Raw genomic sequence first — 27,886 nt, 5'->3', positions numbered from 1 at the left:
GAGTCATAATCATGACCAAGAGGACAGGATTTCAGACAGAAGACAGGTCAGGAAGCAGACTGGGTGCCGTCATTTGAGTTATTAGGGGTCATTTTTATGAGTCCAAAAACCCTCAATGCATCTTTTCTGGTCTGGGATTCCCTGGGATGAGTTACAGCATAACTCATTAGGTCATTGACTTAAACTAACCACCGGAACACAAAGATTCAGACTCATCTATCGATTCTCATCTAGGTAGGAAATAAACTCTTTAATTTAAAATATGCCCCACGTTTTATTTGATTCAAACAAAATTAAAACTGGCTTAAGAAGAATTACATGAAACTGGAATTGACAACTTTTTGCACAAAAAACTTATTTTTAATCAGCAGAGTGTCTACAAGTTTTATTTTCACAGTAGAAAGGAAACAGGTTTTTAGATTAAGAGAAGCTGATTTTTTTGTTTTATTTTAATAAAAAAGCGTTTGTGGTTCTTCCCTGTCACGTGGCCTGACAGGCAACGTTTAGCTCTAAAGGATTTCACCGCAGTGAGATCGTCCGTATTAAGGGTTTATGTGCTTTTGTTCTTTAACTATTAGAACCGTATTAGAGGATTCTAACAGTTGATAGATTTTAATAGTTCTTGTGGTCTGAGTCCATCGAAAACATCCTGTGAAGCAAATCAAGACATTTTGGTTGGATACATGCATAAACAGGAGACCAGGTGCCAAAGTCAACATGATTATTGGGTGAATTTCAGCAGAAAACTCATTAGCATTCTCCATCTGTTTGCGTCTGTCTGAATTCGTACTAATAATGCTAAGTGAATGCATACTGGATCAACACCAGCTGCCTTTTCAGGTTTACATTTCTTGGGAATTTGTTGTGCAACAGGTGCCAAAGCAGTCAAGCTTAACAGACGCATCTCCGGCCAAACCAAGCACATTTAGTGTTCGCTAGGCCTCTTCCACTGCCAGCGTGACGCTGTCATACAGGCAGGGACTCAGTCAGAATCCTGCTGTGCAGAGAAAGACTTTGTTGGCAGCGGAGAAGGAGATCTGCTGAACAAAGTCTTTACATTTACCTCAGAGGCCCGAATGTCACAGCCAGTTCAACGGGTTAAAGGCCTGAATCAGAACATTTGTAGCAGTTTTTATTGGATTAGGAAATTGTGGTTTGTGAAAAAATGGTGTGATACTGGAAAAAAGCAGATTTTATGGAATTAGGAAGGCCTAATAAATACTGTTTATTTGCTGCAGTTTGCACAAACTTACAAAATGTGACCAACAGGTTCAGCTTCGGCATCAGAATTTGACAAACATGAAAACGTGAATCCATGCTGGGACATTTCATCAGAACTTGTAAAAACTGAGCGATATTTAACAGCTCCAGCCATGTGAGCGTCGTTGTAGAAAACATCCATCCGTCTGTTCATCTGTTTCCCTTTAAAGCACTTTGAACTCAAAGAAACGTCTTCCGACTTGTTGATCACAGCGTACCAGGGCCGCAGCGACATCAACATTTACTGGACTCTGGTTCAGCTGAAGCTCCTCAGATATAGCAGGGAAACGAGGCCCACATGTGTGCAGATCTCTGATCATGTAACAGAACGTGTTTTTAATCAGAACCATTAGGACATTAGATCAGACTGTCCTTCCTGCCTCAAATGTGACAAACTGCACAAAGAAGGATAACCTGGTTCTGCTTTACTGTGGGATCAGCCAAAAAGCTGACATGAGAACAGGAAGGCAGCACGCTACAGAGTTTGATTAAAATGATTTGAAAAACATTAAATGAGCAATGTTTTTCAGTCTGTGTCCCCGGACTGTTGATCTGCAAGACTTCTGGAGACATTTTTTCATTCCCATCGCTGCCAACAAAACGACAGAGGCGGCGGTTGGAAAGTTTTTCTGGTCGTGCTTGGAAGTTAATCAGGTGTTACTTCCAAAATTGTTGAGTGTTATTCCAGTGTGCTCATCTGTGGTTTATGAGGTTTAATCTGCGAAGTGGCTGAACGTTGACAGGTCTCCCATCCATGTGGAAACGGTAACAGGCCTCTGTGAATGTCCGACCGTAGATCAGCCAACAGATCTATACGTTACAACTCTGGTCAAACGGGACGAGTGACTCCGTCATAAATGGGTTTTAATGTGAGTTTTTCCTCCCAGGCGACCCAAAATGAGACAAACAGCAGCTAATTTGGCTACAAGAGGAACTTCTTCCTCATGACATGGATTGATCCAGCCTTAGGATTCCCAACAAACTCATCCTCAGAGATGCAAAGGAGTTTTCAGAGCAGATTTGGTATCTACTCTATTTGGAAAATTGTGGGAAAATGTCCAAAAACTGCATACCTGAACTATGGTAATGGTATTTACGTCAAAGTGCATTGAGAATCACAATAATACATCTTTTCAGGTTTGGAAACTCCTTTGGATCCCCTAGAATGAGCTGCAGCGTTTCGGTGGGAGAGGAAAGTCTGCAGGACCCAATCAGAGAAACGCAGAGCTGCAAATGAACAATGAGGGGCAACGAGGGATGGGAAATGTAAAAATCTTGATCTCACTTATCGATTCTCATTGAGTTAGGAAATAAGCTCTTTAATTTGAAACATGGACAAAATCAAAGCAGGTTTAAAAAATGAGAATAAAATAAGAATTCCTCATAAACGGTTTTTGTGCAGACAGATTTGCATGTTTGTCTTTTCAGGGTGTCTCCACCTGTGGATAAAGTCCCTCTCTAATTGTATTTATTGTCATTTAGTTCACATTTCACCGTTTTTTTTGTGGTTCTGGGTCTCAGCATTACACTTTTACCCAAAACCATTCAGGTACATTTAAAATGTAGGGAAGAGGAAACTGACTGCACACAAAAAACGGTGCATCCTGTTATTTACACGTCAGAACACAGTTAATACATGTAGTATTTTTGGTACTAATTGCTTGCCGTATAGTTTCTCGCCACCTGACACCCTCCAAGGATAACGGATTATTTAGTGAGGCGGAAACTTCAAGGTGTTCAGGTTCTTCCAAGTGAAAGTCATCAGGTTGATGGAGCTGCGGTGTGGAAATGAAGATGTTCCGCGCTGGAAGAGAAGCTTCCTGAGACACTGACTACGAGAAAACATCGCTTAGCTCCAGAGGACCAGGAAGGTGCTGACCCGGTCTCCATGTTCTCCTACTTCAACCCAACTGTGTATTTGTGGAATGTGTTGGACAAACAAGCCTCTTCCAGCCCACCTGGTGATAAAAATCAGATACTGAGACTTGGGTGTTAATCTGTTATTTCTGACTGTTGTGTGGCGATGCAGTGAAAAGGAAGCCCACCGTGTGAGCTGCCAAACCAGCGGCGAGCCGAGCTGGACTCGCTTCCTGTGCTGTAAAAATGCCAAACTAAAGACAAAACAGGAATTAAATCCTTCCCAGCTGTACAAACCGAAGAATTGTTCAAAACTGTCAGAAATTAAATCTTCTTACTTCACTCACGTCCACGATTAGCCAATAAAAGTGTTCTGGAAAGGCACACAGAGCCAAACGAAGTTTAGTGAAATTTATCACTGATAAATTACACCTATTGTGGGTGAAACAAAAATTATATGTTCATTTGCATGAGGAATCTGTTTAGAGAAACTTAGATAATGATAAAAACTTAATGCAAAGAAATACAACCATCTGTGCTCACTTAAAGTCCAGCTGAACTCACAAGCGGCCGCGAATTTCAGCTGTCAGACATGAAGTGGGAAAGATTTTAGAAGAGGTTAGAAACTCATCCACAGGTTTAATGGTCTGTAAAAACAGATGGACACGTTTTGAAGTTAAAGCACACATTACTTTCTGCTTGAAACACTTTGCTCCTGTCAACTGAGTGGATTTGGTGATTATTCCTTAGGTTGTGCCAATAAAACCCAAAGTACAAAGAAGTGGTGCAAAGTGTACCAGAAAGGAACTCAAATAGCAAAAATAACCTCCATTAAATCAATAAATATCAGAAAATTTGGAAATTACACCGCTTGGTTTTGGTCCTACTAGTACCCCACAATATTTATCCCAAATTAAACATCCTCAGTAACTTTAAATTGACTGGAAGGTTTTAATAAACTCCCAAATCTCTGTTTGTCTTCAGTAAAACCAGGAAAGGCAGGCAGGCTGAATATGTGTAGGCAGCAACCAACGACTTAAAGAAGATTTTTGTTTTGTTCTCATTGTAAGAGAATCCGATTTTATGACTTCATGAAATCATTTCTGCCAGCAAGATGTCAGTTAGAGCCTTATTTTGCAGTAATACATCATGTTTCATTACTGGTCCAAATGCAAACAAATAAAAGTGAACACAGTTTAATTAAAGTTTTATGATAATAACTTACGGATCATAATCAAGAATCTGAGTCTGTCTTCGTTTTAGGCTCGTTTGTCAGATTAACAGCAACTTTGGAAAATTCTCAGTTAAAAGAACTTTTGGGTCACAACAATTAAAATTAAACATTTTAATTTAAATAATGACAGATGTTTGTTAAAGAAATAAGTTGTGAATCATTTTAGAGTCAAAACACAAAATTGGTCCCAGATCTGTCCTTTTTAAAGAAATGTTTACAGTTTCCTATATTTTATCGTGAGAAATGTTTTGGTCTGTTCTGATGTACCCGTCTACTTTATGTAAAAAATATTAAAGTATCAAAGACAAAAAATTAACATTTATTGTAAAAAAGATTTTTTAAACTTTAAAGTTAGAATGAACTCATCTACAGCAACATTTCAGACTAAAGTTTAGCTGTTTATCTGCAGATTAAGCTGCGTTACGGTTTGGCGGCTCATGAAAGAATCGTAGAAATGATTGAAATGCTGCAGCTTTGCTGGAGTTTGGAGAACAGATGTTTCATGTGATTCCAGCCAATGAGAGCCAGATCAATTCACTCCCACTGGAGTTTATTTCATCCCAACATATAAACAATGTTTGACGTCTTTCACATTTGGTGTTAATTCCAAACAGCAAACCCACATGATCAGTGACTGACTGATACGAAGCACATTAGGCTGTTATTAAGAATCCATAACAGCAAACTATTGAGAGAAAACCAAAGCACACCACACATGTTAGCAGAGATGCAGACTGGCAGTGGGCGTTTGTTTCTGCATCCTGGGACGCTCTGAGCGGGTGGAGTTTGGTTTTCAAACCCTTCAAAGCGTCTCGGGTTGGAAACAGTGTGACATCACAGCGAGCAGACAATCACAACACACTCAGCGGGCGGCATTTTCCCAAAACGTCTGATTCAGGACTTTTCATCCTGTGAAAAGGTGAATCTGAGGATTTGCATAATTCAGATTCACTCAGAGGCGTTTTGGGAAACCTGAAGCGGATCACATGACATCATCTTTACCTCTGCAGGTGGTTTCCTCCTGTTAATGCTTTGATGAGCTTTCTACACACCAGACACAGACACACACACATGAGAACTTGCAACAAAATGAACAGAACAATGACTGTTTGCACACACAGTCTGGAAACAGGGACTCAGGCAGCCTGGTTCCGATTTGATTGTTCTTAACAATCATCTACTTACAAAGGAACAACTGCTGTGATTTTTCCACTAATTCTAGCGTGGTACAACGAACAAACTAGAGGAAATAAAAGGCTTAATTTATCATTAGCAAAGTTTACTAGTTAACAGCGTTAATGGACGTCCAAAGAGGCTGTTTGTCTCAGAACAATGAGATGTGGGTGTTGGTATTCTGCCTCAGCAGACAAAAGACCTCTTATAGTTAGGACTTTCCAGATGGCACCTTAGAAACAGGAAAACGGCGAGGATTGATATTTACAGTGGAGAAACAAAAGGATGATGTGCTGGATCAGACTAAACTGGACTGAGAACAAGACTGTGTGGAAATGGTTTTAATCGGATTAATAATTCATTGCTAGGAGGATGGGGAGAATAAATGGGACTCATAGAGGGAAGCAGTTGTGACGACTGCTGAGGAAGATGAGTGGGATGAAAAGAGAGCCAAGAATAATGAAGAGGATGAGTGGGATAAAACAGATGAAGAATAGAAACCAGAAAACATTGGATGAAAGAGGGATTATATAAAATATGATGGGAGGGATGATTGGGATGAAACAGGTTGAAAAAACATTAAGGAATACGATCAAGTTGGGTCACAGAGGATAACAGAGGATGAGTGGGATGAAGCATTTTAAGGAGAAGAGAGAAAGGTGACATAAGGTGACAGAAGAAGGAACAGAACGAATCCGAGTCCTTAAGGATGATGAAGAGGATGAGCGGGATGAAAAGAATGATGAGCGGAAAGAACGGAAAGAAAAATCTGTCAATGACAAATATGACGATGATAAAAATGACAAGGAGGATAAAAGGGTTGAAAAATATGTTGTGATTAATGATGAGAAAAATGAGTGGATGAAGAGGAAAAGAATAATGAGGAGGATGAGTGGGATGATTCACTGCCTGATCTTATTCCCTGGCCTTTTTCCTTCTGATACAGTTTCTGACCGACTTTGGTTGAAGCCCCCATGCATCGTGTGTAAAATTATTTTTCTTACAAGGTTTAATTTTCTGTTTCTGACATTTTATTTTTGTAAAACACGATCGGTTATAAAGACTAGACAGAAAAGCAGAAACGTCCCCCCAATAGGACTCTACAAAGGTTGGTAAACTATTGTTCACTGTAGCTTTAAAGACCAAAGTCCGACTGTGTGAACTTTGATTCCTTCCCTTGTTTCCAGACCTTAAGGTTGAAGGAAAAACTCTTTTATATCTGAGCTCATTTTCTCACAGCAAGACGTTCATTTAGTAAACTACTGTGTTCAGAGTTGTTCCAGGTTCTTACAGTCCTGTTTGATCTGTCAGGCATGAAAACACTTTCATGTGGGGTTCTCATTAGCCAGGCGTCTCACCTGTGTTCCTGTTTCGCTTGGAGAACGGTGTCAGTGTGGCTTTAGCCTTGGAGGTCCAGTTGATGGTGCTGGAGCCGAAGGAGCTGGAGGACAGCGACTTGGCCAGGTTGTCTGAGCTCACCTTCTTCGTGTTGTTGGTGGCCGTTTTACTCCAGTCTGCAGGAGCGAAACAGAACCAGTAAGCCACCATCACTTCCACATTAGTTCTCATCAGATGATTACCTGGAGTAGAAATTATTTTTCCAGGCACATGGAGCCAATTTATAGCATGATCAAGTAACTGTGTTACCTTCAGTTGTTCTAAAAGTGATATGTATGTCAAATATGACTTCCTGATTTCACAAATTGAAAGTGGGGCTCTGTCTCTTTAAAAACTCCAGGAAGTCATCACAACATGGCTCCTCTATTTACCCTTTAGCAATGTTTTTACCAGCGTTTCACTGAGAATCAGCTCCTATAATGAGCTCAGTTCCACCTGGTGTTTGCTAATTGCTGCTGGCTAGTCTGAAGGAGCTGAGTGGGGAGGGCAGATGGACGCTGCAGTTCTGAGGAGGAGCTGCTGTGTCCACTCAGGCATTTTGGACAGCTGACTCGTTGCCATGGAGATTAAAGGATTTCTCAAACATGTATGAATGAATTAAGGTAAAACTTCAGGTATGTTGGTGATGAGTGAATTAATTTATAACATGATGTAAAGCTCAAAAAAGTAGATTTTTCACAATGCTGTCCCTTTAAGGGTGTTGACTTTGGGGTTGTGTGCAAAATGAAACATTTCTGTGTAAATGTGTCTGATTCTTGGAGCGGTCCTCTTTCTCTGGTTACAGTACAGGTCGGTTGGCGTCTACGTCGTTCAGATCCCCGATCGACAAACACAACAAATATCGAGGCTCCGCCCACTTTAGTGGAAGCTTCAGTTTGTCTTTTGTTTACAGATTTTTGTCAACCATCTAATTCTGTTGGTCTGCAGACTGAATGCTTCCTGGCCACATTAATCATCAATTACCCATAACTCTATTGAAACAGATCAATATCCAGGTGGTTAGGTACGGTGGGAGATGTGTGATGCTTTGGGTCTGTTTCTCCTCCAAAAGAGAGAACATTGTTACAGTCCATGAAACCTGCACACTGCAGCATATATTCAATAAAAACCAGACAGAATCTGAAATTTGAAGATGGAAACATAAGTCTCCAGACCCAAATCCTCAAAGAAAAGAGTGGAGAGAAGAGAAGAAGAGAGAGCAGGACTCTCCAGAGACGTCCTGAAGGAGTTTGTCCTGAAGTTGCTGGTTTGGTCCCGCTCCTTGGGCAAGGCGTTTCATCTGCACCGGCGGCGCCCGGCAGCCAGGCTTCTGTCAGGCAGCTGTAGCTACTATCCAGTAGCTCACCCCCAGCACCGTGTGAATGAGACGTAGAGTGAAGTACTTTGGGGTCATGTTCAAGTACAGGCCGTTTACCGTTTACCATGATCAAAGATCAAAGATCCCTCTCTCTGTGTGCTCCAGTTTTGGACAAATTGAGTCAATGAGTGGAAAGTTTCGGTAATGTGGAAACAGCTTTTGTTTTACGTCCAGCTGAGACGCCCAACAGGTCGTTGTTAACTTTGCTGTGTTCATCCCACACACAGGCAGGACAGGAACACGACCGTGATCCTGGCTGAAGGAGGAATTCCTCATTTCTAAGGCGATGACACACAAAGTTCATAAGGAATTTTTTCAGTATGAAGTCAAACTTCATGTTGGATGTTCACAGTGTTGTTGAGTACAGCGTCCTCAGATTGACTGCACCTGGAGGACATTCCTCTCCCTGAGAGACGGCTGCGTTTTATCTGCTTTTATTAGCTGCAGAGCCGAGGTGACTTAGGTTTTATTAAACTGTCCTTCCTTTGTTTTTCTCACAGTTCTGTGAACCTGGCAGCAGCCAGGCAGACAAATCCGAAGGGCTTCCTGTGGGGAAGAGAGGCAGGTAGACGGACGGACGGATACCTGAGTTTTCTGAGAGCCTGTAGGGGCCACAGCAGAGGTATCTTCTCCACTGCTTCTGCACGTTTTCCTTCAGAGCGCAGTGGAAGATAAATATGAAGAGACCTGAGAGGAGATGAGATCAGGCAAGAACATTTCAGGTTGAAACTTTTATGAAGCGACTTTTTATCATGTCTACTGAACATTAAGCAAATTTTAACCTGAATAAATGAGGAGGAGCTGCAGTACAATCTGAACAACCAGATTATAAAAATAACAAAAGATATTTTTTCACATGAGACCAAAGAGCCAAAAGATATGGATGGACGGATGGATGGATGGATGGATGGATGGATGGATGGATGATGGATGATGGATGGATGGATGGATGATCAAACTTGAGCCACTGAAATCCCCTCAGATTAAAATAATTTTTTCCTCCCTCATTTGAACCCTGAATGTTTAGATGCTCTAAAGTCATGAGCCGTCGGTTCGGTTCGGTTCGGTTCGGTTCGGTTCGGAGGTAACGGCCGTCTGGACTCAGGACCTTGCAGGGAGTTGAAGATGGTGAACAGGTAGGTGAAGGTCAGGTAGACGGGTCCCCAGGCGAACAGAGCGAAGCCCCAGGTCATCCCGAGCAGGAAGGTGAGGCTCACCACGCTCCGCAGGTTCCTGAGAATCTGGACCACAGTGGAGGATTTAACAATTTAAACATTTCAAATGAAACCTTCAAAGACATCCTGGACACATTAATCTCATCACCAAAAGCTGATTTGACTGAAAAATGTTCAGATTTATGTTAAAACATTGAGCACGGACCTCTTCTCGCAGGGTGCGGTTGCTGCGTTTGCCGTTGCGGCCGCAGATCTGCATCATCACCACGATGAACATGGCCACGTTGAGCAGGAACATCAGGCAGAAATAACCAACGCAGGTTGTGTAGAAAACGCTCTTCTCCTTGATCCAACACCTGAGAGGAAACATGCAGGACAGGAAACATCTGCTAAGTCTGTGGCTGCTGCAGTGAAGTCCCACCGTGGTTTACCTTCAGTAAAATTCAAGTTTAGAGGAAACAATAACTTCTACAGCAATAAAAACTTCATTTAAATGTTCATTTACAACACACTCTGGATTTTACCAGACAGGTTACAGCTCCAAATATGGTGGTCTTACATCATTGCTGAATCATCGGTGTGGTTATTCAAGACGCCGTAATAGTCTTTATTCGCCGTGACAACGATTCCCACCAGCACTGCAGGTAAACCTGGAAGTAAGCGCAGAGGAAAACTTTTACTGTTTAGGATCTCTGGATGAGTTTCTGACGCCGGCCTGATTGATGCATCGCCTCCATCCTAAACTCTGTTTTTCTTCCATCGTCTTCTGGATGTTTTTGGAGTAGCTCAAAGTGAACAAATCCTTCCTCCCTGATGTTTTGGTGAATGCAAATAACTCAGAGCCTAAAAGCTTTCAGTTGACATTTGGGCTCCTCCATCCACTCTGTGCTGGTCCATCCATCTATTTCTGCTTTTCAACTTGCAGTGCATCCCATAAAAGGCCTTCCCCAGTTTCTAATGTTTCCAGTTGTTCTTCCAACTTTTAGACATTCCTGCATTGATGAGATGGAGCCATGAAAAGATCCAGGTGTCATTAGTCCCAATCTTCCTGCAAAACGTCTCAGCTGTCCAGCAGAACAGGTTCCTGTTGCAGATCAGATTCTGAACTCTGCAGTGCAGAAGACATCTCCTCTTCTTCGCTGTTGGAATGCCAGGTTTTAAACTCATATTTTTAGATTTATCAATTAATTTTTTAAATGCAAAGCAAAAGTTTTTCTATTTATGAATTTATAGGAGAACATGGGAAATGAAAAACGCAGACGGATGTTTATCAGTGATGTCCAAAGTCGGTCCTCAGAAGCCGAAATCCTGCATGTTTCAGGTCTTTTCCTGATTCACCTGAAACAGGTGATGGTTCAGAAACAGGCCTGGAGGAACCAGGACTGGACCGGGCCACTCAGGGATCAGGTCAAAGCTGAACTGGCCTCTTCATCCAAGAGTTTAGAAACAGTTTAAATGTGTTTTTCTTTGTTGAGACTTTCAGTGACAAATTTATACCTTTAACAGAAAATTTCAGGTTAGAAATAAATGTTTTTCTTTTATCAGCTTGTGATTTTTTGCTGTCATTTTAATGTCAGTAGAACAACACATCTTTACCAACTCTACTGAAAAACAGACAGTCACACTCAGTTAAAATGGAATAAATATAGTTCACAGTTTTTAAGGCAGTTCTGGAAAGAAAACTACTAATAGCTGCGTTTCCATTAACCACATAGTTATACTAATATGAAATATAAAATACATTTGGTTAACAAAAATACATCAGTTTAGAAAACAAAGCAGTTTCTTGCTAAGTTTTTGCACTGGCTTTTTTATTTTTGCACACGGCACAAAAGGTTTGGACGTCATATAACTCCAAGAATCAGCACCGGTTGGTCATATCTCAACTTTCAATGAGTTGTAAATGAACCATAATCCTATAAAACACAAAGCGCTCACCCCATCCCACGATGCAGAACTTGAGGATGTATCTGCGTATGTAGGTGTTGAAGACTTTGACCAGAGCGATGTACATGTGCACCGACTCCAGGCCCATCCAGGTGAAGGACGTCAGCAGGAAGTAGTGCAACAGGACGGCTGCAGAGATGCACAGCCCCTCGCTGTAGACCATACTGGCGAGCCAACCGTCCAACAGGAACACGATGTTGAGGAACAACAGTGACGTGCTCAGGTTCATCAGGATCTTTGATGGATAATCCCGTCGCAGTTTCCTGGGAGGATGGAAAAAAGGATGTTTAGTTGATTCTCTGAATGGTGGTTATAACTCCAACCACTGAATCACAGCGGCTGGACTCACTCGAAGGCGATGTAGGTGAGGAGCGTGGCAGCCGAGCAGATGGCCGAGATGCCGCAGCCAATGTAGGACAGGAACGTCAGGACCTTCTTGTTCTCTGGATCGATTATAAAGGAAGTCTGGGAAATGTCCTGCAGGGAATCAGAGACACAGAAAACTCTTGAGGATTTCTTTTCACTGCTGGTTTATTTTCCAGGCTCGACTTGGAACACAAACAGAATCTGATCTGCCTTTGTGAGTTTAGTTGTTTTGCTCATTATTTTTAGAAACATTTCTTAGCTAAATCACTTTCATGGTAGGTTTGGACATTGAGATGTTTTTCCACCTTTGCTTGAACCAAAACACTGAGTTTGAGACATTAAATGACCTCCTGAATCCACTTGAATGTTCTCAAACGTCATCACTGGCCAGGAAAATGAAAGATGTGATTTTGTTTTCAGAATGAAGTCTGAGGTTAGCCGACGATAAGATTTATATGCTCACAACGTTAACTCTGACCTCTGACTCCCAGCAGGACTTTTCTTTTTGTTTGTTATGTTTATGTTTGTTTGAGGAAACAGCTGTGAATGTGAACGTCTGATGGATCCCAGTCTGTGATGCGTCTCACCATCAGGATGCCGAAGTGGGTCAGGTGGTTGCAGAGGCAGATGGTCCTGCTGGAGGTCGATTCTTTAGAAACGCTGCAGCCGCGGTTATTCCAGCCTCCATCGCCCCCTGGTGGCGGTCAAACAGATTAAAGCTGTTGATTAATTTATCATTGTTACATAAAATTATATACATATATTTGAATATTTCAGAACAACCTTGTGACCTGAAGCAGAAAAGAAACTGCAGGATAAAACTGAAGTGACAGACTCACTGTTCATGCTGAAGTCCCAGAAAACACATTTTCTACGCGACGACCCCTGATAGGAAACAGGGAAGAAACAGCTCAACAAAAAAATTACATAAAAAATAGAATAACATTTTCATTTATACTCCAAACCTGAAGGGAAAAATATCTGAAAAAACACACTGAGAGAGAATATTGATAAATAAAAAAGAGTTGAATTTAAATTAAAAAAGAGAAAATCATAATTTTAAAAATTAGATGAGACATTAAAATCAAACCAAATAAATTACTGAAGAAATAAAAGAAAATATCTTTTAGGAATTTAGCTTGAAAATATTCACAATGATTAAATCAATCACCTGAAATATAAAACTGAACAAAAAAATCCCAGTAAAATTATAAATTCTGATTGAATGAAATAAAAACCAAAACTGATCCATTATTAATTAAAATAAACAATAAGAGCATCAAATTAAAACTAGACAAAAAGAATGCACATTCAGCTCTAATAACATAAATAAAGTATAGAAAAGCAAAACAAACAAAAACAATATCTGAGAATAAAATAAAGGCAACTAGCATGAACATAATTAAAACACCAACAATGGAATAAAATACAAATTTAAATTAATTCTAATAACTCAAATTTTGTAGCCAACTGGTTCAGAATATAATATTTGCAAAAAAGAAAAAAATCACAAGAAATATTTAAAATGATAAAAGTATAAACAGGGTAAAAAATAAAGAAACATAAAGTAAAAATAATTGCAGTAAGTAAATGACATTTAAATGCACCTGATCAGACAGATGTGCGATCTCGATCTTCACCGGATCCTGCAGGTCCGTGATGGAAATGTTCCCGACGCTGCTGGCCACCACGTAGCTGTTCAGAGACAAACCTTTCTGCTCTTTCTGGGGACGAAACACAGAGACGCGTGACCTGCTGCTCCCCTCATCCTCACCGATGAAGCTCAGCCCTGCCATCCTACCATGAAGAGGCTGGGGCTGCTGAAGAACATGAAGTTGATCCTGGACAGAGACGAGCGGCTGAAAACGTCCGCAGAGACTCCGGAGAGCAGCGAGGCGGGAAGCGTGACCTGAGCCAACGGGTTGGCTGTCCGGTCGAACTCGATCTGACACAGGAAGGACTCAGTTCAGCTGATTGGTTTCATTTAAAAGGGACAGAAATACAATAAAAACAACATATAAACCTATTTTAAGAGGCTTTTCTCATTATGTTGGTTTAGAAGAAAGAAAACAAAACAGCACTTTGCTAATTAAAAAAAGAAATCAGCACTTTGGAAGAGGATTGATGAGGAGAAGGTGCTCTTCCTGCGGGGACTGGCCCAGTTACCTGGGGGTCAGTGGAGTTTGGAGGGAAGAAGGCGCTGAATGACGTCCCGTTGAACGATCTGGAGTCGAGCGCCAGGACGCCCAGAGCCAGGTTTTTAGAGTTGATGTGCACCGACGCACCATCAAACTCCACCTTCTTAGCCAGTTCGTCCACAGCTTTCAGAGCTCTGGAGGAGAAAAGGTCAAATCTGAGTTTCCTCAGCAGAGGCGTGTGGATCTGGTCCAGCAGGCCGGATGATACGGTCAGGAAGACGTACATGTTGGACGCTTTCTCTGAGCTGACCATGACGTTAGAGATGATATGGACCACTGATTCGGCCACCGCCGTGTCGATCTTGGCGACGCTGACCAGTTCCTGGACCTTCGTCACGACCTGAGAGACCTGCAGCCCAAAAGGAAGGAAAACAAACAGCTGGTTGGGTTTATTCTCATTATGATCCTGATGAGTTTTCAGTCTGAATCCCACCTCCTCCGTGGACAGAGTGTTCTTGGTGAAGTTTGCCAGCTGCTCCGCCACGCCTGCTGCATTTTCTACAAAAACACACAGTAGGTTAAATTCATGGTCTTTAAGGGTTAATGTGGAAACTTATAAAAAATTAGGCAAACATGATTAAATCTAAACCTAAGTTTAATTTACAATCAGTTTAATTTAAGCTGCCAGATGAGACTTTTTTTGTTCAATTACTTTTAATATAAATTAAATGAATGTATAAATTAAGACTTAATACAATTTTGTATCAAAATCATTTTCTGGATTTTATTCTTCATTTAATCTTAAACTCTTCAGAAAATGTATTTATCCCAAATTAAGCCGAACTTAAAATGCATTTGACATTTTTTAAATTTGTGTAAATTTTAGATAAACTCAGCTAATGAAAGCTTTTATTAACTTTGGACAGTTATATTTTTATTTCTAAATGTGCTTTCAGCTGGTTTGTACCTGCAGTGACTGAGCAGTTGGTGAGGTTTGCAGTCGACCAGACAGACTGGAAGGTTTCTGGGTTTATCAAACTGGGAAAAGAGACAAAAACAGGTTAAATGTGTCAAAATATGTCCGACTCTGTCATAATCATTCAGCAGACGAACAAAACAAACATCTAGTTAATATATATTTATTATATAATCTGCTATAACACATGTTCTTTAAAGTGAACCAATAACAGAAAACAATTATAAGCAGAAACAGAAATTAGATCAAGCGGTTATGTTTGTTTGCATTAATTACATACAAACACTATTAGCTGCATATTATCTCTGCATTAGAAACAATAATGAACAGAGTTTGTCGTCACCAGGAGTTTAATCACTAAGAGTCTATCTATATCGGCTCATGGCTTTTTAAGTGAATCTACTGATAATCAGAGCTGAGCGTCTTTGTTCAGCCAGCAGTGATTAATGAAACGTGTCAAAGTGAAGCTAATCAGATTTAAATGTTCTCCAGCGACCCGGTTCTGCTTAAACACCATTTAAACTTCAGTTTAAACTTCAGAGAAGATAAAATGATTTCCAATTAATGAGATTAGGGTTCCTTAAGATTTACGAGGTTTCATGCTTTCTTGTGAAGTTTCAGGGCGATTAGATAAACTGTGACCAACAGAAGCTAATCAGTGACAAATGGAGGAAACATGGCAGCACAGAAACGATACCAAGAACTGGACATCGCTCCAAAAGTGATTAAAAACTTCCAGAAGGAAAAACACAGCAGTGATAAAACTGAACATCTGACATCCGTTTATTTTATTCTTTATGTTTCTGGGCTTTTGTGTCAAGACAAAAGTTTTTTACTCTTTATATAAAGAAAAACATCAGAAGGGGGGAAAAAAAAAACGCGCTGATGAAGCTTCCTAATAGAATGTGAAACATGGGGGTGGTGGTATTATGCTGTGGGACTGTTCAACATTTCCAAATATCGGCTAATTTTAGATTACAACAAGCAGAAGGAGGTGAAATTTTAAAAAATCTGATCAGTCGAAGGTTGAGCAAAGGAAATACCCTCAAAATACCACATGCTGTGATAAAAATCAAAAACAGTTTGACCTTGGCCTAACTGCAGTATTTTTTTGTTACCAGGTTCTGGAGGCGCTCTGGTCCTTGTTGGGGAAGCAGGGCAGGAAGTGAGTGACTCTGGGTTTGGTCTCAGGCCACAGGTAGTGGAGGTTGTTGTCCTCTGGGCAGTTCTCTGTGAGGAAGGAGGCAAACAGACCAACATGTTACAGATACAGACCGTTCATGACAAACAGAACAAAGAGAAGAGGACTGTAACACCCAACTATGTAGTAATGTAATAAAATAAGGCTTTAAATGGTAACATCATTAATCATTATTATAATCTATAAAGAATGTAAGAAAATCCCTGAATGTATTTTGAACTGTTTGCCTTATTAAACATATGAGATTTAAAACTCAAATAAATGACCAGAATTTGGTATTTATTAACCAAGGTTTCAATTTAAATAATCTACATGATAGATTATAATTAGATGAACACAAACAAATATACAAATATCTACAAATATCTAAACTCAGAGTTTCCAGTTGGACAGATCTCTGCAGCTGAACTCGTTCCTGACCGATCTGGCGAACGTTGATGTTGGCAGCCTGGCCCAGCAGGCTGGTGCCGGCCGGGTTGTTGTTCAGCTGGTCCAACACGTCGGCTTCACCCAGGCTCTCGTTGGTGATCATCAGCAGCACCTGGCAGGTGAAACTGAGACCAAACAGCAGCTCAGATTTAAGCTGGTCATCACCTGAAGCTCAGCTCTGAAGCTTAAAAACACTCACCTGTTCAAGGCTGCGTTCTGCTGAACTCTGGAAAACAGATACAAATAAAGAAACAGCAGAAACAAATTACTTCAAGGAGACATGATAAAATGTAATAAAGTACAAATAAAAACATTTAGTCTTTTAGTAATAAACAGTGTTTGAATCTACATTGTTTTACAATATTTCTCTTTCCAACATTTTTTTATTTGTTTTTAGATTTTTTTAAAGATCGTTCTATAATTATTCATTCTTTTGACGTTCAACTGTAGTTTTAGTGAACGTCCACTAGATGGCAGCAGTAGCAACAGACAGAGAATCCTGGCGCAATTAGAAACAGAAAAATAGAAACATTTTCCTTTTTATTATCCCTTTAGTTGGGATACTTAATAGTTTACTTCAAGCTGGTGAAGTAAACAGTTTTATTTAAGGACACAGGATGTTACCATGGAGATGATAGTACACCTGTGAATAAAATGTTTTAAAACATCCTGAAGGCCTCATATATGATCTTTTTAACAGAATAAAATACAAAACTGCACCAAAAAAATATTTGCAGATTTTAAAAAGTTTGCAGAATCACCTGATGTAATCCAAAGAATGGGTCCAGTTCTGAAAAGTTTGATTAATCTGCAAGAAGAAACACATTGATCACTCAGCAGCAGCCAGAGATTACAAACAGATGAGAACTGATGTTCAGAAGAGGAAAAAATAAAAAAATCTGACTTCAAACTTCTGAGGTCAAAAGTCACAATTCTGAGAAAAAAGACAGAATCCTGAAATTAAAGTCAGAATTAAAAGAAAAGCTGAAAATGTAAGCAAAAAAAAAATAAATTGAATTCTGAGAAATGTTAAAAATTGTGATTAAAGTTTGAATTCTGAGAAAAGAGTGTGAATTTTGCTTAAAGTGAAAATTTTGAGATAAAAGTCAGAATATTAAGAATAATGTCAGAATTCAGAGAATAAGAATCATAACTTTGAGAGGAAGTCATATTTTTTTAACGTTTGGCCCTAATCCTGTCCCGTACTGATGAAGCTTCAGATCAGCTCTTTCTGCTGTTTCCAGGGGAAACTGTGGGAACTTTTCTCCCATCTTACCCAAAGCGCTGTGGCTCGCTGCACCTCCTGCTGGCTGAGCTCAGACTCCACCGTGAAGGAAACCCGGTAGAACAAACCGTCTGCAAAAAAACCAGGAAAACGTCCCAGTCAGAGCTTTTCATTCAAGTTTCATTCTTCCTGTTTCTGCGCCTCACAGCAGGAGATGAATCAAGCACTCAGAGCCAGCAGAGGCACGTTAACCTCCAGTGAACTGCTGAGCAGGAAAGTGCTGCTCAGCAGATAACAGCCAACAAAACAACAGGTTTCTTCTCTCTCAACTGCAACGTTTTCATCAGTGATGCTGCTAGATTCCTAAATCTTTTACAGGTTTTCAACCTTTCAGCCCAATTTCCCCCAGTCTTGATCGTTTGCATTCAAACTGAGCGTAAAATAGAGAATGTATTCAGCAACACGTGAATGGAGGGAGATTAGTTCATTTTGGGTGAATAAACTCACATCACTGTGATGCAAATAACCTTCTGATTGCCTGAACGGTTATCTAACCATCTGCGGAAAGCTAAAGATTTTTAACCAAAATCTGAGGTTTATCACTGCCCTTATTTTCATCTCTCTGGTAACACCAGTGGGATTTGACTGAGCTGCTGCAGCTGAGCCCAGATTTCTGGGTATGGACAGATAAAACCTGCAAATTTAGGCGATAATCTACTGGTTGATGAGATGGAAAATAATCTAATCAGCTAATTTGTGCAGTTTTGTCGCTAGAGGGAATCGGGAAGTTCAGCAGATTAAGATGATGTTTTGCAGACAGACTGAATTACCAGCAGTAGATGGAGTTTGACAGTAACTCAATTGAGTTTAACTGAGGAGTAGAAGGAAAATCATTCCCCAATCTAACATTTTTATTCAAAATAAATACCTAAAATGAGTTCTTTATTAATATTCTTCTGACAGGTTTGCACGTTTAGAAACTGAATAATTTTTTGCCACTTTTCTTTGGAACACAAGTCAAGATGAATACATAAAAAAAAATCTAAATATGAATCCAAAAAGACAATGTCCCTCAATAAAAGGTATTTTAGCAACAGTTACTTTAGCTTTACTCTAAATATTTTTGCATATTTTTATCAGGAGTATTCCTGATTTGATGAACTGAAATAAATATTCAGAGATATTTCATCTTATTAACAGTATTTATCGTTTTCTCATGGCGTTGAGCCCCAGCGGGTTTAGTGCGTCGCTCCATCTCCTGCTATGCTTCACAGCAGCCACTAGGTGTCTCTCTTACATCTACAGTTGTTAGTTTGAGGCCCTAACAGAAGACATTGTTTCTGGTCGGAGAGCCTGCAAACTGCACAGGGTTTTTTTTTTGCTTGTTCAAACATCTCAAGTAGATTTCTGATAAGGACTCAGAATCCGAGCAGCTGAGCAGGAAGGTCTCCCCCAGAGAGCAGGATGGACTTCGCTAAAAGTCGAGGACTGAAACTGTTGAGGAAAAGTGTCAGAAAATCAAAAAAACGTCCGATACCTGCATTTAAACTAGAACTACCAAAACAGCAGCCTGATTGGACAGCTCAGGCCTCAGAATGGACCCAGAATCACACCAAACCAATCAGCAAAACTCCAAACGGTGCCGTTTGTTACACAGTCAAAGATGAACAGCAGGAATTCAGATTATTTAGCTATAAGACAAAAACAAGTTGTTAATTTTTCAGTCATAATTTCACCATTTATAAACGTCAGTTTCAATATAAATAAAAAAACAAACTCGGCTACAAACTGATTATTTATCTTTGAGGTAAATATTTTGTTACAAAGAAACTGTTTAACTCAAAATTAAATACTCCAAGCACACAAAATATCTAGTTTATAAACTAAATATTTGTAGACTAAATATTCAGTTTGAAAATATTTAGTCTAAAAACTAAATATTTAGCTAAATATTGGAGTTAGTTAAATATTTAGTTAACTCTGGGCTAGTAAAAATATTTAGTCTAAAAACTAAATATGTTGCTAAATGTTAGAGCCAGCAAAGTATTTAAACTAAATGAATAGCTAAATAAACTAAATAATCAGCACGTTAATTATTTACTGAACTGAATACTGAGTCTGCTAATTAAATATTTAGTTTGAAACTGTGACATTTGTAAATGAATTAATGATGTTGAAAATATGGCTGTAAAATTGACGCCCATTTTTTTTTCATGATTTTGATTTTTGACTGTGTAACTTTACAAACAACACTCTGTATGATCAAGAAGATTGAACTGATTTATATGATTAAAGGTTCGTTGTTCTACAGAAAAGCCCAACCACCTTAAAAAGAAATCTAACGTATCCCTTGTATCACACTGAGCGAAAACTCCCAGATTTTAAGACTTAAGACAATCAGAAGGAGGTTTCTACACGTGATTGTTTTCTCCGACGGTCTACAGCTACGGTTTGAACATACTGTTCCCTGATGACTCTCTGCACAGACACGGAAAGTCAAAGGTCAGTTTGCAGTGGCAGGAACCAGCGCTCAGAGCGGGACGCAGCGTGGTCGGACTCGGGTCTCTGAGTGGAGCAGCTGAGGAGGAGGAAGTAGTTGTAGCTGCAGATGGTTTTAGGAAAACTCCGTGGTTCCACAGGTTCGGATCTGAAGCCGGGTTTAGCTTTGCAACAGCTGGTTCTTCTAAAACATTTGAATCTTCAGAAGCATTTTTGGGCCGTGTGGAGTTTGTCACTTCGGCTGGCTCCAGAGGGGCGTCTTTGAGCATCAGAATGATGTCTTTATTCATGATGGAGATGTTTTTTGTGTCTGCGATAGCGGAAAGCTCTTTTAGCCCAGACATGATGTCTTGATTTGGGGCATGGATGGAAGAGCTGGTGGGGGACCTGGAAGCTGCTGGATTGGGGTCGGAAGATGGCAGGGGTGTTGGGGTAACAGCAGAAGTGATTTGCTGAGATGCATCCATCATGCTTGGATTGTTTGTGTGTTTAGAAGCAGCAATCAAACAACCTGTTGCAGCTTCCTGCATCCCGTCTCTCCTGCTCTCAGCCGTAGAACTCACTCCGACTTCAGAGACTCGCTCTTCAGCAGGAAGCATCTTCGGAGCGACATCTGCAAGATCAAATATGGAATCAATTCTGGAGGCGTCTGCTTTCAGGGAGCCGTTTGCAGGATGAGAGTCAACTTCATCACTGACAGCGTCTCTGGCAGGAAGCGAAGGCTGCGAGGGAATGGCTTCCCATTCATCTCCAGAGAGTGTGGAAGATTGTTTCCCAGAGAGGGAGAAAAAGAGCTCAAAAGGCTGCATGTCGGCTCGGTGTGGGGTCTGGAAGTGTTTGTTCAGGAACGCCGCTGCGGGTCGAGTGGGTGACAGAAAGCCAATTTCTGCTTCTGTCACGCTGACGGTTGCTAATGTCGCCCTGCTGGAGGCAAGAGTGGGGGGAGAGGGGAAGGATGCAGGGGAAGGAATGTGAGGAACAGAGGGAGAAAGAGGCTGATGTGTGTGTGCTAAGTTTGGAATCCGGTGTGAGTTATTTGGCAGAGGAGCCGGGATTCCCAGCTGTGCTCCGGCGGTTCTGCGATGTGTTGTCAGTGGAACGGCAGGCGAGGGTAAAGAAGACTGAATAAATGGGTCATCGTGATCCACCTGAGAGGGAGCTGCTGATGTTTGGGCCAGAAAAACAGCAGGATTCCCTATGATTTGTTTTGAGTTCCCTACAGAAGGAGGAGACGTCTCAGACGACGTCCTCAGGCTGTCGCTTAAGACAGAAGGGAAAATATCTGAAGGCGAAGAGGACAAGGAAGCAGGAAGCCGAGCTGGGGTGGATAGGCGACCCAGATGAGACTGATCTGGAAACAGATTTACATCCTTTAAATCTCTCAGATCAGGCTGGAGTAAGAACGGATGCAGTGACGGAGTGATTGGCCTCAAAACCTCAGACAAATTCTCCGAAGGTGAACTGGAAACTGGATTATTCCCTCTTAAGAATTTGTTCAGTGGAGTTCCATCTGAGACACTTAATGGGTCTGATTTAGAGTCAGTTACTGTTACACTGGATAGTCTTTCCTCAGAAGACATGGAGGACTCAGGGAAGAGTGCACCAACACCAGAGGGGATCTGGGATTCAGAGACGGAATCAGAAAGGAGAGGATGTGATAACACAGATGGATTTCTGGGGTCAAATCCCATCTGGAGGGTTGAGGTTGGAGACGGAAGCGGTACACCAGAAGGATGGGAGGTTCCTGACACCCAAGGAGAGGCATGAAGCTGGAGAAGAGGAGGGAAGCTGCTGGAGGAGACAGAGGGTGGCTCAGTGGGACCCAAAAGGGACGGTGGGGAAGATGGAGGATGAAGAGAGGCGGGGAAGAGAGAGAGAAAAACAGGGGAGGGATGAATTTTGGCAGATGAAGTTATTTGCAGATACCCAGTTTGTTCCACAGAAAGAGAGGAATCAGGAGTTCTGTTGGGTTTCTGCTGTGAGACAGAAACAGCAACAAGTTGTTTCAGGGGAACCTCCAGAGAAACACCAGCAGAGGGTGAGGCTGCAGTTTCGGTTAAAGACACCGACGGTTCATCAAACTCTGGTTCAATCAGACTCGTGTTATTTGGAGAGATTTCTTTAGCATCGCCTTCCTTCAGAGTGTCACTGACTCTTGTTACAGAGCTGGCAGGAAGTGCTTCCTGGGAGGAAACAGCATCGTACTCATACATGTCACCCAAATCATACATGAACATGTCAGACCCTGAAGAGTACTCCAGAGGATCCGTCCAGTTCCTCGTTAGGAAATCCCCACCGCTGACGCTCAGAGGGAACCAAGGGGGCGCTACAGGTTTGCTCTTTCTGTTACTCAGCCCTGACGATGATGACACCTCACCTTTATGTTGCCGTGGAGACGAGCCCCGTGATGGTATGGGTACAAGAAGAGTTTCAGAGTCTCGACTGGTTGTGGGGGTCTTGACTGTTGTGGTATTATGGGTGGAAGATGAAGACTTTGCTGTGGAAATCAAACTGTTTAGCTGATTTCCCAACATGGGAGACGTGTTCCTAGAGGAAGGGCTGGCTGTCGACTTCAGTCCGGGTTTTAGAGGGGAAGGTTTTGTCACACGAACCTCCACCCTGCTGGGGGTTGCTCGGGTGGCAGCTGGTCGCCTTCCTCCACTCGGCCTTTTCCTCAGGGGGGTTGAGATGAACCCCAGGGAGTGTTTGGGGCTGTGATAGAAAGCTGAACCCCGGAAGGCAGCGGGGGGTCGTGGGCGTGATGGATCCACTGGGGAGGCTGGACCTGTGGCTGAAGCAATAACTCTGGGCTGATGCTGTGACTTAGGAGGCCTGGAGTCTTGACCTGTAGGACTGAACTGACTGGACGTTAGAGAACGGGGGTTGGACGATAACGCACGCCGGGTTCTTCTGATCGATTGAAAAAGTCCAAAGTTTCTTCCAGGAGTTAATCCACTAACTAGAGTTTTATGTTTGGGCCTTGGAGAATTGGGGTATGTTGCAGAAGTCCTCTCCACTGTTGGGTTGCAGCATCAAAGGAGGAAGCATTGCAGTGAAAAAGCAGGTTAGATTAAATAAATAAATGCATTTCCAAGCAAAAGAAATGCCTGCAAAGTACATTAAAACCAATGACATAAACCAAGACCATCTGACACCAGAAATTCAGCCGATTGATCCACGAATCCCATGCATGATTTAAAGTTTATTAAATCTTAGAGCAATAAAGAACACAGAAGGTGTGAAGACTGGATAGAAATTCAGAACCTGAGGAGTTTAGATGCTAACAGGACATGCAGCTGGTTTGTTACCCAGAGAAGAAACATCGGCTTTGTTAGTCGACGGATGGTTGGTGGTTAGAAACGGCAGCTGGAGAGTCGTCCCTGGATAAGGTTCAGGTGAAGAAACGAAGGAAGAAACTAGAGAAAAGAGGGTGGTTAAAAGATAAAGAAGAGCAGGAAGATGAAATTATTAAATATGTGATTGAAAATTAAGTCACTAAATTTACAGAAACTGGGCAACATGTCTGACAAACACAAGGTTCCTATGCAATCTGGAGGAATTTGAAAGATGCTTTAAGGCTCTCAGGTTTCAGTTACTATGGAAACAAAGTATTGATTTGATGTGTTTCTCTAATGAATCTTGATAAAATGATCAAAAATAAGTTTATAAAACATTGATATTTTATCTTGTGTGTTGATGAAAACAACTGAAAGTAGCTGCTTCACCCATCCATCCATCTCTATAAGAATCTGCTGAGCAGGGAAAATGTAGGTATTTTAACAGGAAAACAGGAACTCATATTTAAAGAAAATATTTCATTACCTAACGCTAAATGTGTATTTGTTGGTTTGAATGATTAAATCTTGAATCAAAATAAGTAAAAATCAAGTTTGATGTCATTTTAGGTGTAATTAAGTCATCCACGTTGTTGGTGGAATCAAACAAGTTTTGCTAAAGTATTAAGAAGTAAAAATAACACATGCATAAATGTTATTGTTTCCAAAGCAAACTGGACACTAATCCATGCAAGTCTGTCCAATCTGCCCTGTTTAGCTTCATTAGATGTTACTTTTCCACCAAACCAGAGTTGGTGCTCAGGTTTGTGTAACTTCCTCCAGAATAAAAATCATTTCCTGTTCAATAAACAGAATAATGATGCATTTCAAAGCAGAGGGGGGACAGAGCCATTGTCCTGCAAGTCACACAGGTCTGAAATATTTCCAGGTCCCAAGAACAACTTGGTCCTGATTTGAGTCAAAATCTCCCCGCATCACTAAACTCTAGTATTTATTAGCACAGATGTTTTTAGTGAGAGTAGAGACTGAAAAGTGTCTTTACAGGATGTGGAAACTTCTTTAGAAGCAACACCAGCCCTGTTCTGGTACCAGAACCGCCTTGGTGGAAAACACCAACCGTTTATAGCTCTCTACTGATTCTGTTTCTTTTGTCACACTTTCATGGTTCAGGTCAGACTAATCTTTATGTTAGACAGAGTAAACACAAAATGCATTTATTGAAATGAAGTAATTTTCTATCTGGACCAACCTGGTCATGTGTGAAAAAGTCATTTTTGTTCTACAGTCGATGATCACAGCTATCATCAAAAGGTGTGGGAGCAGGAAAAGAGTTTGGTGCATCACTGTGCAAGGATTTTGGATGACATTTGAGGAATTCTGTCTCAGGACTTTGATTAGGCCACTTTTTAAACTACTGAGATGCATTTTGAATCATTGTAATAATGCAAAATATAAGTTTAATTTCACAACCTAACGATCAAAATTCATGATTCGATTAGTTACAAGCAGCAATTTATCCCCAGATCACCATGCTACTACCACCATGTTTTACTGTTAGCATGATCTTTATCTGGTAGATAAAGTGTTAGTTTTCTGTTGTGTTAAACCAGCTGCTGATGTTTTTGGTAAATGTGAGACGGGTTTCAGGTCTACCAACTGTGACGACTGCAGAAAACCCAAATGCAGCTCAGCATTTCCACAGACAGACTTTTCCCTCAAAGGCATTACAAAATGGAACAAACTCCCAGAAAGTCTAAAACTTTCCACTAACCTGAAAGACTTTTCTTGTAAAGTCAGGAAATGACCAGCAGAGTAATCGTGACATTAATGATTACAGAGCAGAAGTCTGGCATTTAGCACCATTTATAATGAAATTTTATGACCTTGTGATCGTATGTAGGGAATGTAGAGACTTAATGTATGTTTTATGGTATTTGACTGTTTTATTGACTCAACTGCTTGCTAAGCTAAATCTGGTGAAAAGCATATTTTATTCATGTTTTTTGCACATTGTCCCTGTTTTAAAGAAACTAATAAAATTAAAATAAAGTTCTGGCCTACTCTCTGCAGTCAGAAAGTTTATATTTTAGTGATTTCCGATCAGGTTGTGAAAATAGAAAACAATCAAATAGATTCTCTCATAGGTTCAGGTTGGCTTGGAAAATTTTAAATCCAAAAAACTGTTCATGTTATTGTGCATAATTTCTGCAGACAGTTTGGCGTTAATGTTGCTCTTACCAAGCACTGTGCTGTTAGTGTCTGCATGGTTAGTGCTAGCAGATGAAACGGCTGCAGTGATGCTGGTTGTCTGTTCAGCTACAGGGAAGTAAAACCATCACAGCAGGTTAGTCTCCTTCACCCCACAGCTGCTGTAAACTGTAAGAAAACAATCTACTTGTTCATGTTAGTCAGGTTTTAATGGTTCTGTTTTCATGTTGCAGTCAGTCAGTGTGTTTTACTGATGGATGCTGCTGATGAGGCTATCTGCCTTACCATGTGTGCTGCTGGTTGAAGCAATGGGAGCAGTGGTGGATGGAGGCGAAGTAGTGGTAGTGTTGATGGAGGCAGAAGCTGATTAGCAACAATATGGCGGCATGTCAGTGACAGAAATCACAGAACCAGACTGGGTTAAAGCAACAGCCTGTTGGGTCAAAGCAGCAGGAGCCTTTCTGAACTCTGATGGAGTTTCACACCAGAAACCAATTAGTTCTTTTAGGTTTTGTACCAGGACATAAAATGATCTGATGTTTAGAAAGGACATTTTGAAATAAAACATACATTAAGTGAAAAGAAACTTGTATGTGTTTTGGTTTCCTCCAGGTCTTTCTCTACATCTCTGATGTTTTCTCATGAAATGTCACTATTTCAAAAAACGTGAATTCAGATGTGGCAACGCTCAGAGCCATGTTATCTACATTTTGATTTAGTTTCTATAGATACTTGGTATGGGGTGTAAAGTTACGAAGTCCAGAAATAAACTAATAATTTGGGTTATTTAGCCTGCAAAGAAAAAAATGTGGGTTCAGGTTTTACTAATTTTTTCACCACGTTGTTAATTTATTTATATAACAGTTTTGAATAAAGTTTCAAAAATATTTAATTAGCAAGCAAAACACTTAAATGTGAGTTGGTTAAATAAATGTTCAGTTAGTTTGAGGTTGAATATTTAGCCAGTAAGCTAAATATAAAATATATGTCTAGTCATCTACATACATGAAGAAGAACATTAAGCTAAATATTCAGTTTGAAGTTGAGTATTTCACAGCAGGTTAGTATATTTAGCTAAATATTTATCTTCAACTAAATATATGAGTATGGTGATCTGAAGCTAGCAAGCTAACTCGTTTGAAGCTAAATATTTAGCAAGTTAAATATTTAGTTGGTAAACCAAATATTTTTCTTGCTAATTAAATGTTTAGTTTATAAATGAAACATGTTACATTTAAAACTGAATGAACAACATGGTGAACAATGACTGAACAATTTTTCTGTTAATAAAGGCAGAGTCATTTTTAACTGTGCAGCTTTACAAACGACTCCATAAATGAGAAGTAATAATCATGTCCTGATACAAAACATCCAATAAGCAAAGACTGTCCTGGCAAACAACGAGGCAGCAAAGCAGATGAAGGCTTACCAGAGGAAGAGGAGGAGCTGGAAGTGCTGCTGCTGCTAAAGCTGGTGCTGAAGGCTGAGGTTAGAGGCATGCTAGGGGTGGAGGTGGAGGGGATGGGAGGAGGGGAGGCTGGAGATGACAAATGATGCTGGTGTTAACACATCCTCACTGTTCTCACTACAGGGTTAGAAAGGGACCGTTTCTCCAAACCAACTGAAGGAGAGCAACTGGGTCTAAAACATCAAGGATATAAAAAACCTGACAACCAAGAATGAAAGGACAGGAATGGATGACTGGGAAGGCAGAATGAGGGAGGATGAGGTTTGCTTACCGTGGGAGATGGCGTTAATAGCATGGCTGGTGTTAGTGGAGTCAGTGGATGAGTTGGTGGGAGAGGAAGCAGCTGGTGGAAGTACAGATGTTTGGATAAAACAGAGAAAGATGCAGTGGATGATAAATATGATGCAAAAGGAGATAAACAACGTCCCAAAAACGGAGCAAGTCGTTACCGTCCTCAGAAGCCAAATCCTCCTGAAACTTACAAAAAGTTTCTTTAAATACCATTACTGCTCTTTTGTTTTTATGAAACTTTAGAAACCATAAGAAGACAGCAGAAAGAAAAGAGGAGCAGTCAGCAGCGTCATCCTGGGGGTTTTATTTTGGTGCTTGGAGGCACTGAAGGTGGCGCCGTTTCCCAACTGAAAACGTCAAAAATGCAACAACCAGAACTGCAAAGGTA

The 27,886-nt window shown here is 40.7% G+C and overlaps 1 protein-coding gene across 2 annotated transcripts in view; it reads right to left on the bottom strand.

The window, feature by feature from the left end:
• adgrg6 (adhesion G protein-coupled receptor G6) overlaps positions 1–27,886 on the bottom strand; it is a 141,038-nt gene that overhangs the window by 3,988 nt on the left and 109,164 nt on the right. Inside the window, exons 10-33 of one of the 2 annotated variants that reach the window (XM_016677880.1) lie at positions 27,479–27,550; positions 27,169–27,276; positions 26,025–26,102; positions 20,198–23,251; positions 17,788–17,867; positions 17,273–17,319; positions 16,711–16,737; positions 16,503–16,636; positions 16,000–16,111; positions 14,873–14,943; positions 14,399–14,463; positions 14,190–14,314; positions 13,934–14,099; positions 13,569–13,712; positions 13,375–13,491; positions 12,607–12,652; positions 12,355–12,461; positions 11,751–11,878; positions 11,393–11,664; positions 10,014–10,104; positions 9,660–9,810; positions 9,388–9,520; positions 8,865–8,966; positions 6,883–7,038 (exon numbers count right to left, since the gene is read on the bottom strand). In XM_016677880.1, coding sequence (XP_016533366.1) covers positions 6,883–7,038; positions 8,865–8,966; positions 9,388–9,520; positions 9,660–9,810; positions 10,014–10,104; positions 11,393–11,664; positions 11,751–11,878; positions 12,355–12,461; positions 12,607–12,652; positions 13,375–13,491; positions 13,569–13,712; positions 13,934–14,099; positions 14,190–14,314; positions 14,399–14,463; positions 14,873–14,943; positions 16,000–16,111; positions 16,503–16,636; positions 16,711–16,737; positions 17,273–17,319; positions 17,788–17,867; positions 20,198–23,251; positions 26,025–26,102; positions 27,169–27,276; positions 27,479–27,550 — 5,586 coding nt within the window. Of the gene's footprint in view, positions 1–6,882; positions 7,039–8,864; positions 8,967–9,387; positions 9,521–9,659; positions 9,811–10,013; positions 10,105–11,392; positions 11,665–11,750; positions 11,879–12,354; positions 12,462–12,606; positions 12,653–13,374; positions 13,492–13,568; positions 13,713–13,933; positions 14,100–14,189; positions 14,315–14,398; positions 14,464–14,872; positions 14,944–15,999; positions 16,112–16,502; positions 16,645–16,710; positions 16,738–17,272; positions 17,320–17,787; positions 17,868–20,197; positions 23,252–26,024; positions 26,103–27,168; positions 27,277–27,478; positions 27,551–27,886 lie in introns of both variants that reach the window. The other variant, XM_016677881.1, reaches the window with a different exon arrangement.

This window comes from Poecilia formosa, unplaced genomic scaffold (assembly GCF_000485575.1).
Source record: "Poecilia formosa unplaced genomic scaffold, Poecilia_formosa-5.1.2 Scaffold168, whole genome shotgun sequence".
Lineage (NCBI taxonomy): Eukaryota > Metazoa > Chordata > Actinopteri > Cyprinodontiformes > Poeciliidae > Poecilia > Poecilia formosa.
Note: the sequence above shows the minus strand (reverse complement) of the source record. Positions and strands in the feature narration are given on the sequence as shown.